Raw genomic sequence first — 18,023 nt, 5'->3', positions numbered from 1 at the left:
ATACAGTTCAAGCCAACAGCATCCTCTATGCAGGAAGCAGCCACCACAACCCCTAGATTCATTAGGGCAAGCAGTCAATTGCTGTTGAATTGAACTATTGGCAGTTTGGTATTGTATTTGCATGGGGTTCTCAACCAATTTGATAAGAGATTAATGTAATGAAGGGAAGGCGGGAAACCCAAACCCAGAGGGATAGAGGGGAATGCAAATACTTGAAAAAGACACATTTGAAATAGGAAATCCTCTAAATTGTCAGTTTTGAGTTTTCCTAAAGGAGAATTAGGTTTGGGTTAAAAAGAGATGCAATTATTGTGTTTAAACTGGGTTTAGGCTTCAGCATTCAGTGAGACCCTCCTTCTATAGCATAAACCAATCACAAAGTCTGAATTTTCACACAACAAATAAAACCAAAATAATAATAATAATAATAATAATAATAATAATAATAATAATAATAATAATAATAATAATAATAATATAATATTTATTTATTTCTTAGCCGCACCCTCTCCCGAAGGACTCGGGGCGGCGTACAATGAAACATATGAAATAAATATGTGGACAAAACAAACATATAACAGAGACATATACCGAGACACACACAAGGAGGAGGTCGGCTGATAAATAAAAACAATTAAAATACAGTATTTAAAAACCCCTAGATAATTAAATATAATTAAAATACCCAGTTAAAAACCCGTCAGGAGCGATATGGTTAGATCAAAGTTGAGCCAGGCCAGCTGCTTGGAATAGGTGGGTCTTAAGCTTAATACGAAAGGAGCGGAGGTCAGAGGTATTCCTAATATCCCGAGGGAGGTCATTCCACAGGGCTGGGCCCGCCACAGAGAAGGCTCTACTCCTAGGCGCCGCCCCGCGACACTGTCTAGTGGACGGCACCTGGAGGAGGCCCTCTCTGTGCGAGGGAATTGGTCGCAGGGATGTATGGGGCAGAATACGATCCCGCAAGTATTCCAAAATTATGGAATGTGTATGTAACATATAACATGCTGTGTATGACATGTGTAGCATACTGAGTTCCAGACTCCAATTTAGGAAAAAAAGAAAAGAGAAACATTTCTTGCTGCTGGAACAATTTTGATTGTGAAAATTCAGCACCAGAACTTATTATCCTTCTGTTTTCCGAAATTACAAGTAAAAATGGGACCTAACGTACATTCTTTGATCGGTGATGGGTGAGTATGCGGTTGTGATCACAGACCAAATAGGTCACATATAAACCTAAAAAATATATTGTCACAACAGAAAGTTTAACTTCTTTTCTTTTTGGTAGTGTGTGAATTCAGCTCCTTGTTTTAGTTTATCTTGAAATCTCAGAAAAAGGATTAATTCAGTAGCCAGGTTGTCTACCATAGTCGGTAGGTCCATTGTTATACATGTGTCTCTTATTTCTATTTTACCGTAACACTTTCTGTGTTTTTTTTTCAAGAAAGAAGAAATCATCTGGATTAATGATGCCCGCTCTTTATAATTGCGAGTCAAGGCCATTCGGCCCAAGGTGTTTCCGCGTTGTTTGCACGCTGTGCACTGAACTAAGCGCTTGAGATGCCGCTCGTGGGAACCCGCGCGAGGTAGAGTAGGCGCTGAAATCTGGGCGGGATCCCTCTGGATCCCTCCCCAGCCCTGTCGTCCGCGCCAGCCCGCTAATTGCACGGCTGGGATTAGAAGGGAGGGAAATGACAGCCGGGAGGGAGGGAGAGAGGCGGTGAGCTCCCAGGCAGCTGTTTCGCCTCGCCGTTCCCTTCGCGCCAGCTCAGTCGGGACATTGCGCGTCCTCCCTGCCCCATCTTGCGCTCCTTCTCCGCGGCTGCATTTGGACTCTCGCCGCTGGCCAGCGGACCCCGCGGGGGCAGCGGGGCGCCGATGGTGGTGCCCCCGCCGCGATGCCGGTGATGAAAGGTTTGCTAGCCCCACAGAATACCTTCTTGGACAACATCGCCAACAGGTTCGACGGGACACGTAAGTGACCTCTGGATCTCCCCTTCACTGGGAAGAGAGCCCGTCGGCCAGGGTTGTGCTCTCCAGGTTGGAGAGCGGAAGAGCTCTGCGGCACCGCCCTGGTCCCTCGCGGAGTTCACTGGAGGTATCAGGGCAAACTCTTGGATTTCTCGTCCCCGTCCTTTCCTCCGCACCCAGATAGCCTCATCTCCCTTCTTTCGCCGCACGCCATCCCTACACTTGGTTGGAAAGTTAAAACTCCACTTGAGAAGGAAGGAGGCAGGCAGGTGGGGATGCGAGACCGCCTCACCTGAAGGTTCCCCCCTCTCCGTCTCTTTGAGCGCGGAGAGGAAAGAGATTTTTGGGATGGGGGGGTGTACGAGGTATGTGCCCAACCCCAGGAACAATGACCGGCTCCCCGTGCCGTTTCTTCCCGCGCCCTTCGGTCCCGCTTTGTGCGCCGTCTCTTTCTGCGCCCGTTTTCCCCGCTCCCGATTCCCCGCTCCCGAGTTAACAAAGAACCGATAAACCCTCTTTGTCTTTATTCGAGCGGCAACCTGAGACACTCTCTCCCATTCCTCCCCCATCCCGGGAAAAGGTCGATATTTTCGGGGGCGGGTATGCCTCAGCAGCTGTAGGAAAAATTCCTCCCTGGCCCCCAATTTTGGCTGTTCAGATGAACTGATGAACTCCTTTCTTCGGCTTTTCAGACTGGCATTTTTAGGAGTCATGCATTGAACACTAGGAGTTATTTACCTGCGGTCTTCTTTAAACTATGCTTGTTTAGATCTGTGAAAGGAGACCGAAGTAATGGTTAAAAAGTCTTTTTAGACAATCCTAGTTTGGAGATGGGAGAGGGAATATTTTAATCTTTTTTCCCCACCCCAGGAGGAATCACTCCAAATCTGTCTTTCAGTTTAGGTTTAGGTTTAGGTTTATTTGGATTTATATGCCGCCCTTCTCCAAAGGACTCAGGGCCGCGTACAACATTAAAAACACACATCACAAAAGTTAAAAAAAGATTAAACCCAAAAAGTAAAGAAGTTGAACCACTGGCAAACTTCCAAAATTCACTCTAAAAAGGGAGCTGGTATATTCAGTCCAAAGTGGGATAAGCCATCTTATTGAGTTTGGGATGGAGTGAGGGATTCTGCCCCAAAATGTTGCTCTGAGGCCACTCCTACTTTTTTCAAACCCAGGAAATGGGGATCTGTGCAAGAGAGTGCCTCTGAGTATGTGCAAAGTAGCTTTTCTTTCCTGGTAGATGATTCAATCAATTTATCAACCAATGATGGAATTAAAAATACTTTCCCCCTCCCTCTCTGTCATTGCAATATGTTAGGTACTAATTTCTCTTTGGGATGGGGGGGCGGGAGAGAATGGGATGGAGGCACGGACCTCCGTTCACCTCTTTTTGATAAAGCACCTGGCACATAGGTTGTGAAACCACAGCCCAAAGCTGCAGAGGGAAGAGGGCAATCTGTCAATGAGGGAGCACAACTTGCACACATCGTTTGTTTAAAAAACTTTTCAACTTATTATTCTGTAATTTTTGACTCTAAAGAACTTTTTGTTCTTTGAATTTCTAGAGACTCTGATTTGGAGTTTCTAGGTGTTGTTAAGCATATCAAAATCTGTATCTAAACTGTGTCACATTTCACACTATAGTATTGCTGCACAATTCCTGCTAAAAGAAAGTGGCATAATGAGGATGCAGTAAGATATTATTAGACTTTGGTTTAATAGTGATATGGGATGTTATGTGTCAGATGGTGACAGACATTTTATTTACTTATTTACATTACTGGGGAAAGGCAGTTTTGCTACACAAATGAATTTTGGTTGCTTCTTTTGCTGAGTGGGAGCAAACGAGGCTGGCCCTGATCAGCTTTTGCCTTGCAACATAGGTTTCTTTGAGGTGCAGTGCCAAGCCCACAATAAGCCACCAGATATCTTGGCTGCAATACTGTAATGCCATCAAAACAGAATGTGGCAGATCCCATTCAGTGGAAGTATCAGGCGATTCCCCACCCCTCCCAAACCAGTGGTGGGATACAAATAATGTAGCAGTCGGTTCTCTGCCCTAATGATTTCTTCCAACAACCAGTTCACCAAAGTGCTCCGAAAGTTAACCACTAGTTCTCCTGAAGTAGTGCAAATAGGCTGAATCCCAACACTGCCCCAAACAATATAATTTCAGAAGGGGGCAATGGATTTAACTTACAAGGAAGTAGTTGAGCTGGACTTACTAGTTTATGGATGGAGCATTGAAAGATTGGGTTCTGCTTTTTTTTTATTTTAAAAAAGTTGATTGATAGAAAGATCCTCCCTCCCTCCTTCCTGCCCTCCTTCTCACTGATGGATGCATTTTTATTTTTTTATTTATTTATACCCTGTGTTTATTATTTTTACAAATAACTCAAGATGGCAAACATATCCAAAACACCTCCCTCCTCCTAGTTTTCCCATAATAACAACTTATAAGTAAGGCAGACTGGCATGAGAGAGAGAGAGAGAGAGAGAGAGAGAGAGAGAGAGAGAGAGAGAGAGAGAGGGAGAGAGAGAGAGGGAGAGAGAGAGTGAGTGAGAGAGAGTAACCAGTCCAGAGTCACCCTCCTGGTTTTCATGCTAATGCAGGACTTGAACTCGTGATCTCCTGCTTTCTAGCCTGATGCCTTAAGCACCAGACCATATTGACATTCTATCAAGTACTTCTATCTTGATATTAGTATCAAATATTGGCAGGAATGGATAAATGGCGAAACAAGCAGGGATTCAGCCAGTTTGCATCACTTCGGGAGAACCAGTTAACTTTCTGAGCAGTTTGATGAACAGATTGTTGGAAGAAATTATAGGGCAGAGAAGCGGTTGTTAAATTATTTGAATCCCACCCCTGGAAACAAGGTCTATCAATGGAAACCACATGTTCATGAACTCCCTCCCCGCCCTCAAGAAAAATGATTTGCACCTGTTTTCCTGTCCTTGATGGGACAAGTAAAGATGCATAGAATCCACTGATCAAGAACTGCCATCCATATAGAACATCAGTCCATGAAAATCTGAACCCTTTTTTTCTGATTCCAGATTGTCTAACCATTGCATGATTCTAGCTTTCAGGAAAAAATTAACTAATGGAACTTCCCAGAAATGTTGTGTGCTAGTTAAAAGGCTGATTTATGCATTCCAAAACCTCGGACCTCACTAACAAATACTTGGTACATGAATTAAAGGTAGGAAATGGTACATGATACATATTATATAGGATCCTTGGCATGAAGCTGCTTTCTCTTCCACTACAGTATAAATAAACCCCAGTGTATTTATTTATACATAATTACATCCAAACAATTCCTATCGGACACTGTTTCCTGTGTCAGCCTCAGTCTTTCAATCCATGATTCAGTACTTTATTATTTCTTAGAAAAATATTTTTAACGATGATAAGTGTACTAAACTTCTTTTTCCTTTTAGTCTAAATGGAAATAAGAATTATAAAACTCAATGGAACTCTTAAGTATATTTATGCTTGCTTGATTAGATTATACAATGCCGGCAAGTTCTTTTATAATTTCGAGGATCCAAGTTTAAATACCAGTGAATTCTTTGGGCTACCCATATCTTCTATCTCCATGTTTAGGGATTATCTCTCTGAAAATGAAAACTAAACTTTTAAATTACTGTCCACGGTATGAAAATTACAGTTTACACTTCAATTATTAGAAACTGTGTCATTAGAATTTAGACCTTCAATCTCTTAATAATATGTTGGTCCTTATTTTAAGCCAACATATTTGGGTTACAAATCTGGATCATATTCCTTGCATACCATCTAGTGATGATCCAGATTTCTGTAGTCCAGATATAATAGACCTAGATTAAGGTGTCTTTAGTAACTAGAGTATGAACCCTTTATCATAACAGCATTTCTGGAATCAGCATGCTCTGGTTGAATTGTTTTCCAGATTTTCTTTTTCTCACTCTACGTTTTGTAGATTTTATTTTCCAGGCAGTCCAGCAACTGTATTTTTCCCCTTTTCTCCTGAAAATATTTATCCAAAGTGATAAATTATTGACTTCAATTAGTTTATTGTACTTGAACTCAGCCCCAAGAAAATGCTTATATGGAAAGGCTCGGTTAGATCAGTGTACAGTATATGAAGTTTCATTTAACTGAAACAATTTACCCGGACTCCATCCTTAAAAATGGTCCAGAAAATTATACCTCCACTAAATAAGTAAACTTCTTAGTCTGTAAGTGGTATAAGAAGTAACATATCCAGGACATACAGAGTCTTTGCAGGGGGGAAAAGTGAAGTATAAATCAATAGCATTTTGCCTATATGCAAAGTTAATTTTTATTCACATTTATTAGCAATAATACAGTCTGTATTTCTCTGTATTTCATGCAACACGAGGAATTATTAGGCAATTCCTGACAGCAAAGGCTGGTTTTACACTAAAATTAAACTATTTTTTTAGAAAAAAACAAAGGTATAAAAATGTAAGGATTAAAACTATGACATGTGAAAGTTCTGCCTCATTATTCTAGATACATTTGTGTGGGGTGTAGTAAATAAACTTAATTTTACATGCTCTATAAATGGTCTTCTTTTCTTATTTTATACCCATATATTCCTAGTGTCAGATATTGGTTTAAATTAAATGTAGGTTAGTCTCTTTTCTCTCCCTTCCTTTCAACCTACTTTGCCTAGGTGGAAAGATGGGAATAGAAAAGAAAGGTGTAGTAATCATGCATGGTTTAAAAGAAACATGCCATATTGTGGTTAGAGGATTTTTACTTAAGAGGATTCTGATGGTGTGGATTGGGCTGCGGTGTGAGGGAAGGATTTAAATGCTTTCAAAAAGATCAATGAAAACTAATTCAGCATTTTATTATGGAGACAAACTTGGAAATGCTTCTCTAAGCAAAGGTATCTGGATATCCTCACTCCTACCACCAAATCCTGCATTTTATCATAATCCATCTCTTTGTTCTTCACTAAACCCCCAATAATCTGGTGCAAATAGGTGAAAAAGAGGTATTATAATTAAATTTTGTAGAAAAGCATACACGTCATGGTAACATACCTAGAACTGGGCACAGATGTTTGGTCAAAAATGCACTGCGCAATTAGGGAAAATCAGAGGACACATAACAATGTGCAATTTTTACAAATGTTTGGAATATTTCATTGAATAAGAGTATAAAGGAAGTATGTCCGACTGGATTGCTCTGGGATGGTTTCTATTTGTAAGTTCCTTCACTGTCTAGTTTTCATATTCTTTTGGCTACCAAAAGAACCCGGATTCCTATCAACTAAGAAAATAAGAGCAAATATGTAAGCTGACATTGTCAGTGACTCTGTCTCAGTTCAACTTGGTTACTATGGAAAGGTAGGGAAGAGTGTCTTGAGTTGCTAAACACAAGCCAGAATAGTAAAAAAAAATTTTAAATGCAAACAGGGTCTCGTAGCTTGGACAGTTCCTAAATGCACTTTGAAAGGTTATTATGTGCCTTCTTGCTTTATGGTGCAAGAAAAGTTGTGTATGTACTCAAATATGCTCGCTTTATATATTTTCATATGACTCTTGCATTTGAAAATGGGGTCAGACAAGTATGGTACTAAAAGCTAAGACGGCGATCTAAGCACATATCTTTTCATGGTTAGGAACACAGAAATCAATAATGAAGAGTAATGCTGGTAAGTATAAAATATTTTCCATCATACTTCTAAAGAGAGAGCTTCTTGGTTATATAAGTTAGTCCTAAACTTTGGAACTAAGCCAGGAATCCTGTATTTCTGTTTAGATTACAAAAAGGTTAATATTTAATGAATTAGAGTAAAGATAGAGTAAGACTCTTCATTCCTATATCCAATTTATACATTTTGGTTAAAGCAAAACATGATGGAATGGTTAAATTGTTTAAACCGACTCTTCACATGCACTGTAATTGGGAAGCTGTTTCAAGGATCAGGCATGGCTGCTGCATATTGAGAGATTAATATTCGTTTCACAGAGTCTGTGAAATTCATTCATCCTGAGGCTCAATTACTTAGGATTTTCAATTCACAAATTTCATTCCCTCCGACGTGAATGGCTGTTGTTGGATTATCTCCCATCACAGAAATGCCGTGTCCTAATGACCTAACAAGTGTTATGCTGGTATCTAAATATATATGACTCCTGTTCTTGGCAAGTTCCCTCTGTCTCAGTTTGTCCATTAGAACTATAGGGATCTTAAAAAGAGATGCAAAGTAAATAAATACAATACTGGATCTGAGTTATCAATGTTGGAAAAACTAATACAGAAACAAAAACATCCAGATTTCACAAAGCTCTTCATCACACAGAATGGAAAGATTTCAGAACCATAGAAGTATAAGCATGGAGAAGGGAGCTATTGCTCACACATTTGACCAAAGATTTTGCATTTTGTGACAAAACATCATCCATTCTGCCCTCTGATGCCATTGCTGAAGCTTAGCAGATCAAGTCTTCTAGAGGGGAGATTATCTGAAAAGGGTAATAACTCAGCATTAGGTTATTTACTTGCATGCAAAATGTTCCTGGTTCAAACCATGATCTTTCCAGATATATCTGGAAAATATTCTGTTCTAAAACACTGAAATTGCTATAAATGTGTGCAAACATGGCTATCTCACTTGTGCATAATTATTACTTGGATGGGTTCTGCATAATATTTATTTCCATTTCTTTTTAATCTAGAACAGTATTTCTCAAACTTGGCAACTTGAACATTTGTAGGCTTCAACCCCAGAATTCCGCAGCCAGCAATCTTGGAGGAGGGAATTCTGGGACTTGAAATCCACACATCTAGAAGTTGCCAAGGTTAAAAACACTGACCTACAGCAAAAAACCTCACCCAGAGCATCAGCATCACTAATTGTAACTTATCTCCTGCCTGAGGAACTTTACCGTGAACCTATCATCCCTTTCTTCAACTACAAGCCCATAGTTGACCTGCTTCCTAATATTTAACTAATATAACTCCTCCTTGTAATGTGATTATCTTTCATATATTTGAAGAAAAATCATGTTTCCCTTTAGTCTTCTATTCTCTGAATAAAAGTTACTCGGATCCTTCAAACTTTCCTCACAGATCTTCCCCCTCCCAAACATTTTTCAGTTTGTCTACATCATTTTAAAATGTGTTACTCACAATACTCCCATGAGGTTTGACTAGTGGAGAACAAAGTGGTTCTATTATTTCAAGTAAGTCCAAACTAAGTTCTAAATTATCATAAAGCAACCTAAACATTCTATTCCCCTTTTTTGGACAGCTGTCTCATGTTCTACACCAGAGGCGTCAAACTCGCGGCCCACGGCCAGATGTGTCACGTGCTGGTCCTGCCCACACCCACTTTAGGGGGGGAAGTCCCAATACGTCACATGACACTGCTGTGATGATGCGAGTTTGACACCCCTGTTCTACACTGATCATGTAGATTTTCTCCATCTCAGCAACTTTAAGATGTGCAGACCTCAATTCCTAGAATTCACCAACTATTATTTCCTGGCTGAGGAATTTTGGTGGTTGAAGCTCACACATCTTAATGAGGTTGAGAAACACTGGTGTTGAATTTGTGATCATCGAGAAACCTTTCATACATGGGCTTCTGCAGAGGTTTCCTACTCTCATCATGCTCCACTCCTTTTATACATGTATATTAAGAATCAAGATCACGTGAAGTGTTAATACCACTTTATAATGCCTTGGTAAGGCCACACTTGGAATACTGCATTCAGTTTTGGTCGCCACGATGTAGAAAAGATGTGGAGACTCTAGAAAGAGTGCAGAGAAGAGCAACAAAGATGATTAGGGGACTCGAGACTAAAACATATGAAAAATGGTTGCAGGAACTGGTATGTCTAGTTTAATGAAAAGAAGGACTAGGGGAGACATGATAGCAGTGTTCCACTATCTCCGGGGTTGCCACAAAGAAGAGGGAGTCAAAGTATTCTCCAAGGCACCTGAGGGTAGAACAAGAAGTAATGGGTGGAAACTAATCAAGGAGAGAAGAAACTTAGAACTGAGGAAAAATTTCCTGACAGAACAATTAATCAGTGGAACAGCTTGCCTCCAGAAGTTGTGAATGCTCCAATGCTAGAAGTCTTTAAGAAGATGTTGAATAGCCATTTGTCTGGAATGGTATAGGGTTTCCTGCCTAGGCAGGGGGTTGGACTAGAAGACCTCCAAGGTCCCTTCCAACTCTGCTATTGTATTGTATTGTATTATGTCACACTGCATGTACACAACGACAGAGTTTCTGTTGCAGGGCTGCTTTTCACATTCTGCCTTCTTTTACCCTACTGAGGTCACTGTTTTCACATGTATTATTGCTAAATCAGATATCTAAAGTTCTATCTTTTCATGAAATAATGAATATCAGGATGATATAGACCAGGGTGTCACACTCAAGGGCAGGGGGCCATATCTGGCCCATGGAGTGTTTAGGTCTGGCCTGCAGGGCCACCCTGGAAACAGCAGCCTATGGTGCCTCTGCCAGCAAAAACGGAGCTCCAGAGATCCATTTTCGCTAGCAGAGGGTTGCAGGATGCCGCTGCAGCCAAATACAGAGCTCATGAGAGCCATGGTTGGCCCTCCCAAGCTTCATTTTACTGACAGAGGGTCACAGGGAACCATCGCAGCCAAAAATGGAGCTCAGAAGCCTGGTTTCACTGGCAGAGCTCTTGTGCCCCTGACTGTCAAGCTGGTCTTTGGACCTCTGTCCCCTGCCCCCCCACACCAAGGTCAAACACAAGCCTGCTGCGTCCCTCAATGAAATCAACTTTGACACTCATGATATAGACAGTTTCCCCTTTTCTCAAACATTACACCCTGTATTCCAAACATTATTGGTCTCTGTGTTCTATATAGAAACTGATGCATAGACCTAAGGCCAACTAAAATGAAGATATTTCACTTATAAATCCATCCATCCTATCTCTCATCCTCATTCTTCCATTCAATATTCACCAACAGATGAAGTTTTCTGCGCTTTCCTTTGATACAAGATTATCAAATATAAAGGGAAAAACTTGTGCCTTAACAGCGTACAAGTCTATTACCAATTCTACAAATCCGAAGCATAAAACATTATTTTAGTGTGTGGGAATTATTGTTTTTAAGGACTGGCAGTGATATCTCATCCCTGAGAGGAAGCTGAATACAGTTTCTTATTTGCTATTCTACTTCATTATTACAGCTGAAAATGCAAACTGAACAAAGAATTAGAACTTGAACAGGCTTGTCATGGTAAAATAATTTTTGATTGTTCCCAAATAATATTTCCAGACCACTGGGAGAACTCCAGTGGTTAGTTATTCAGCTTGAAAGTTCATTAGAGTTCTCTTGAATGCAGAGTTTATTGGCTGCAGTTCTTGTACTTACACAGGAAACTAGTCTTTCAGTGTGGAGAGAGAGCGAAAGAGCGAGAGAATGGAAGCATAGTGTTCAGGACCATGGAGAGTGCATATTTTAATACGCAACCATTTAAGCATCCCCCTAATCCTGCAGTCTGGAAGCCAAATACTAGACTTAGCTACAGATGCAAACTATGTTTTGACAGACACACCGATACACTTTGCCCCTCCCAAGTTAATCCAAGCCCTGACCTGAAGTGACCTCGAGTAAAACTCCAATTGGGTTAGCATAGAATGGGGAGGGAAATTTTTTTGCCCAATGCAGAAGAAAAAAATCACAAATCTGAATTCTGCTCAATTGGGCAGTTCTGCCCATCATTTCAAATAGATCTCTAATCCATTATGGAGGGATGGGGGTGTGCAAAGGCTGAAAATGTGTGTGGAATACACCCTGGCCTTCTTATGAGTGTTCCTTGCCCGCAATTATGAGACTAGCATAGAAGACAGAATACAGGGCTGGATTCTGGTCCGACTTTAATTCTAGTATAATGGTGGTAGAACAGATCTTTCTATATCAGCATTGCTAACCATTAGAGCGAAATGTGTCTATTCTTGGCTTCTGAAACATTCTCTTTGTCAATCTACAAGATTTTAGTAATGTAACGTGCCTCTGAATTTGGAGCTGAGATTTATTACTATATACTAAATACTAAAATAGTATTTTAAATACTTTTTTGCAATGATTTCTGTATTCAAAACTTTATTTCCACCAACCATACTTCAGGCCATGCTGGGTAAAAATATTGAAAAAGTCATCAGCTTTCCATTCCCACTTCTGAGGTTTCTGAATGTTTTGAATTTGGCAAACCTAGAAGCAATTGCATTTTTATCCTTAGTGCAGGAGAGTTTTACACATAATCCAGGGGATAGTTAGTCACATTGACTACTACAATTTATTAATGAAGCTTTCAATGTACTGATAATCAAGATAGGGCTTTGGGCCCTAATCAGTAGAATGAGCAGGTAGGGCCAAAAATATAGTGGGCTGGTTTACTAATTTTTGAAATAAAAAAACCACACACAGTTTCATCTTAGGAAGGCCCTTCTCCCAATAACACCATAAATTCTGGAACCTAACACAATTTAACACCACTATAGCATGATTCCAACAAGGTCACAATGCTCTTACCAGGGGCATAAAAAATTAGATAACTGTTGCCAACATGCACCCTGATTTTTTTTCTTTAGTCCTCCATGAATGTGACTCTTTCTTTGTATTGTAACTCACTGTGACTGCATAGCATTTTTTTAAATAATACAAATCTGCTGAGGCACACACATTTCCCTAAATAAGTATATGTGCTGACTTTCAAGGGTTTGCTTGAATGTTTGAACGTTCAACCTGCATCTCAGCATTGTGTTTGAAAGTAGGATGGGATAGCGATAGGAGAGAGAGAGAAAAGATAGGAAAGCCTCATGCACAAATCTTCCCCTTGACTTTGGACGCATATCCATATATCCACATGCCAACAATTCATTCATTATCCCAATTTTTCTTCAAGTGCCTGATAGGGATCAGGTCTGGGTGCATCTCTTCTTATGGCCAGAAGGGACAAGTTACAGTACGTGATCCTAGCAATCCCTAAATTTTCAGAAGCAAACTGTACAGTTAGCCATGACATTCAAAGACACTTACATCAGGGCAGGCCTGGGAGGATGTACCCTTTGAGCTCTGTGTGTGTGTGTGTGTTCCTGGGTGAGGATAGGAAGTCACCCTGAAAATAAGAAACAGTCTTTTATGAGTATCCCAGAGAATGATGATCCCTTCTAAAATTGTTATTTCCCCAGAAGGAGAGAATTGTCATAGTTATAGATAGATTCCATATTTGATTATCTATCTCCATGCCACTGGGCTGCCATTAATATCATTAAAAGCCTGCTGCCCTGTTTCACTTTGGTAGAGAAACATGTCTGTTAAACTATCAAAGCATATTACAGTATGCAAGCTGAAACATACAAGAGTAATAACACCAGTTTCTATCAAGGCCAGTGGCCTTTGCAATAAGTTAAAGCTTTCTCTTGGAGAGAAATTGCACTGGGTGTTGTCTCTGTTCTGGTGACATCACACTCCCAAACTCCTGACAATCTTTCTCTGTGGTTTCCTTTCTTTGTTAAGGAAGGCTGTCAAGATCAGAAGCCCTGAACTGATGGACTCTAGTTGACAGGCAAAATAACAAAATATGCTAGACATGACCACATCTCTTTATGCCAAGAGAGGTTTTTCTGTAAAGACATATAATCTTTATACATTCTGAAGTACTTTGTCAGGGCTAATTTTTATACTATGACTCCTACAGACTCCTACATTCTAAACATCATGGAATAGCAACCTTGTTAATTTCCACAATGTCTTGTCAAAGTGTGACATTTGGGAAATATCATCTGTCCATCACTTATTATAGTGCCATTTTTCATACAACAGCTATGCCTCGCATAGGCAATGTTCTGTGTATTAGTGCAGAGCCTTAACATCATCAAGTAGCAGAGAGACAAAATGTCCAATGTAAACAAAAGAGATTTAGTCAGCTTTCAAAAGCTCTCTAGAGACCAGCAAGCACATAGGAGATTCTCTAGGCTGGGAGTGCCACTAAGCAGGTGACACAACAAAAACAGGAACCTGAATTCTAATTCTGTGAGAAATAGCAGCAGAGACTTTATCCTTCATTCTGACCTTAAAAATGCAGAACGCAGTTGAAAAAGTTTCTCTAATGAAATGTGGGAAGATGTTGCCACAACATTCATGTAGGTTTCTGATATAGAATTGCAGTGAGTTTCAATACTTGGCATATATTATTTGGACTGTGTTCTCATTGTATTATCCAGGAGGAACTGAGCTCTGCATCTTTTCAGAAGAACGAAGGTGGGATGAGAACCTGACCTTGTGTGTTGAGGGAAAAAGGGTTCTTTAATTATATGCTTGTCAAGGTAGGGCGCAATTTAAAAAAATCAAGGTCGTCTGCAGGAGGACAAAAAGGCCATGATCTACTCCAACACAACTGAAGCCTTGCCCCCACTTTTTGTGATCCTTATTTTAAAAAAGGAATAAAGCTTTAGTGGTCACCCTCTTGATTTCTGTGCCTCTTTCCCATGAAAACCCTTAGCAAAGTTCATTAATTTGCACTCAGAGATATTTTTCTTCTTTATATACTTTAATAAAATATCTGGTTGGAAGCAGTTCTTAAGATAGCCTTTTCCAATATTGTGACCTCCAGAGTATAGGGTAAGCATTAAGAAAGTTGACTGCATCTGGAGAACACCAGCTCTGGAGCTCTGGAAGGAGTACCATAAGTTATTTGGTTCAGTGAACATGGCACACATATATGTCTTTCATCTTCTCATGTCACACAAATTTTGTAGCTTTTGAAACAATAGCATCAGAAATGACATATTTATGATGAAATATGAAGTCTTTTTCTAGCCAACAGATGGCAGTGGGGTTGGGCAATGGTGTTCCTTAGGTTTCTTCCCGTTGGAAGAAAGCATTCCATGAAACAATCTAGGATCGAAATCCCTACTAACACTTGATCTTTCAACTATTTGCAACTTGACGTATAGGTATTAATTTAGGGCCAAGTTGTTTCTTCTATATCTTCCACAGATAGCAACTTCCTTCTGGCCAACGCGCAAGTACATCGTGGCTTCCCCATTGTGTATTGCTCAGATGGATTCTGTGACCTCACTGGTTTTGCCCGAACAGAAGTTATGCAGAAAAACTGCAGCTGCCGCTTCCTCTATGGCAATGAGACCAGTGAAGCAGTTCTGCAACGCATTGAAAAAGTGTTGGAAGGAAAGCAGGAATACCAGACAGAAGTCTGCTTCTACAAGAAGGGCGGTGAGTTTTGGAAAGCCCTTTCGGGTAGCTCTCCTGTCTTTCAGAATGTGACTCCAGAGGATATGACAACAGTAGGTTTCAGGATGGAACTTGAGGACATCGGGTCAAAGTTTTTTATCTGATAAATCCTACACATTTGCCATGAATGCAAGGATGCAGAATACCTTATGTCCTATATGTAAAATAAGAGCCCAGTACATTGTTTTGTATAAATTTTGCAACTGCAGAGACAGTTAGTGGTTACCTAAGTCAAGATTCAAAATATTAGCCTTCATATTTTAAAGGGAAAGTTTTTAGTCCGTAAGTCTGCCTTACAGTCCATATACTGTTTTTGCTGGTAACTTGCCAGAAATATAGATATAACAACAATAACAACAACAACAACAACAACAACAACAACAACAACAAACCCATTCTGAACATCTGGCTGACTGTGCAAAGAATGACAACAACAACAATATAATTGTAGAACTATTGCATGGGAAGGAGGATGGATAGGGAAATGGTTTGTAAACTTTGAAGGGCAGAGCAATTTAGAGATGGCTTGCCATAAGAGATGGCTTGTCAAGGAAACTACAGTGCATCCAAAGCAGAATATAGACTGCCAAAATTTGAGGTAGAGATAAGGTTTCCAGATCTTTGTTTTTGTCTTCCTTTTTTTTGGGAGGGGTGGATTTCTGAATTTAATTCCCTCCCCTTCCCACTGAGGCTGCATTCGATCATAAGCCTAAAGTAGATTTGCCTTCAGGAGCTTCATAACCATAACCATCTCTGGAAAATCCCATTAAAGGGCAACTCCCTGACTAATGCTGATGGGAGCTTCCATGCGTGAGTCTGGGAATGCAAGCCAGAAGACAAATCCCTGTGATGGAGCTCCTCTCTACTGGTATTGGGAGGCTTCTGTAGAACCTAAATCCTTTTAGATGACAGCATTGGAGAGATGCTCTATAAGTGGATTATTTAAATTGAAGAATACACAGTTGTCCTGAAGTATAATAGGGCAATGCAGGATGCACAATTAATTGGTTTTCCCCACAACTGTAGGAAGCAAAGTATTACCAGTGGAATGCCAAAACAGTGTTCCAATGTGAACCCAGGATACCCATATTTTTTAGAGGCAATTTGAGATGATGGGTTTTGTGGCTTCTTAAATGACAAAGCCACTAAGCAGCTTGAGCTTTGCAAACCTCTGAAATGAATTCTCTATGTGGCTGTTCTTAATCCATCCTGGTGCCAAAAGCAATGATTATTTCACCCCTGTACTATATTTGGAGTTGAAGGATATATGCAAGATCAGCAGGATGCCCCCCTCCAGATGTTTTAACTACAGCTTCCATAATCCATTGTCAGTAAAGTGTTGGCTGGGTTTGAAAGGAATTACAGTCCAAAAAACATCTGGAAAGGCAGACAGAGATTCAGTTTTATTGGCAGCCATTATTTTGTAATCTATATTTTATGAGATCATCAAATGCCTATAAAAAAGACTTGATTCTCACTAGATTTCTAAGTAGCTACAAGTTTCCAGACACCTAAACCTTTCCCCCCCTCCTTTCTCTCTCTCACACACACTAATACAAAGTAAAGAAAGGGAAAATAAAGCTAAAAATCCAACAAAGGAAAAAAGAAAAAGAAAAATAGAAAAAGAAAAAAGAAAGAAAAAAGAATCAGAGAAATAGTTTCCAATTTTCAGCAGTTGTAAGTAGAATTATAAATTTATTCTCTTTCGACAACACATATCTCTTTTTTCTATAATTCATTCTGACTAATTATCAATGTCATAAATCATAAGTTCATTTTTATGATTTATCCAAAATGTTAGCAATAACATTTTATGCAATAGGTTAAACTTTTTCCAGTTAGCAATAAACATAGATATAGTATTGTCTTTTCTCTGTTCAAAGAAGTCAATTTAACCAGCATGTTCCATCATCTTTACCAACCAAACCTTACATCGTGCTTAAGGTTGAATCTTTCTTTGTGCATAAAATAATCAAGCTGCAGTTATCATGTACAACAGCAAAATTCCTTGACTTTTTTCCAAAATTTACAATTTTTCTATCAATCCCAAAAGGAAAACCTCTCGTTTCAATTGTATAAAATCCTCTCAATCCAAAATTTTCTAGCTTTTTTACATGTATATCAAACATGAAAAATGTCTCTTCTATTCCAACACATTTCCAATATAAATTTGAAATGCTTTTATACATTCTAGACAATTTCACTGGTGACATAGACCAGTGGTACATCATTTTATGTAAGCTTTCTTTAAGATAACACAGTGTATTTGTATATTATAACCAAACATTGTAGCCCACTTTATTATATATTCTTTCACTTGTTCTTCTATTTCAAATTTTAGCTATTACATATTCATTATATTTACACTATTCTATTTCAAACAGTCTTAGAGTGTTCAAATCTATGAATTCTTTCATCTAATTTAACTCTTTCTAATAATTGTAAATAACTGAGCCATTGACCACTATATACCTCTGCCACCAGCTCTTCTCATGTACGTATGTTTTAACTTCCTTTTAAAAAATCATTAATAAAAATGATATACATATAGATGTTTTAAAAAGACCCGACCATTGTCCTAATAAAGGACTAAAAAGAAAATGATTTATCATTATCGTTGTTGTTATGTCTGTTTATCTACTGGATTAACTTTCCAGTGTTTGAAATAAGATCAAGTTGCATCTACAATATTTTTTTAAGTTAGGAAAAGTATATGGATACGGATGCCCATCTTATATACTAAAGATTGCTCTGAATGATCCCAATTCAA

The 18,023-nt window shown here is 39.3% G+C and overlaps 1 protein-coding gene across 3 annotated transcripts in view; it reads left to right on the top strand.

Moving 5' to 3' along the window:
• The first annotated feature begins 1,753 nt into the window (after positions 1-1,753).
• KCNH4 (potassium voltage-gated channel subfamily H member 4) overlaps positions 1,754-18,023 on the top strand; it is a 60,524-nt gene continuing 44,254 nt past the window's right edge. For all 3 annotated transcript variants that reach the window (XM_081933689.1, XM_081933690.1, XM_081933691.1), the window contains exons 1-2: positions 1,754-1,977; positions 15,002-15,235. In XM_081933689.1, the coding sequence (XP_081789815.1) occupies positions 1,902-1,977; positions 15,002-15,235 (310 nt within the window). In that variant the 5' untranslated portion in view covers positions 1,754-1,901. The remainder of the gene's footprint in view (positions 1,978-15,001; positions 15,236-18,023) is intronic.

Source organism: Natrix helvetica, assembly GCF_964273705.1.
Source record: "Natrix helvetica genome assembly, chromosome: Z".
NCBI classification, from domain to species: Eukaryota; Metazoa; Chordata; class Lepidosauria; order Squamata; family Natricidae; genus Natrix; species Natrix helvetica.
Note: the sequence above shows the minus strand (reverse complement) of the source record. Positions and strands in the feature narration are given on the sequence as shown.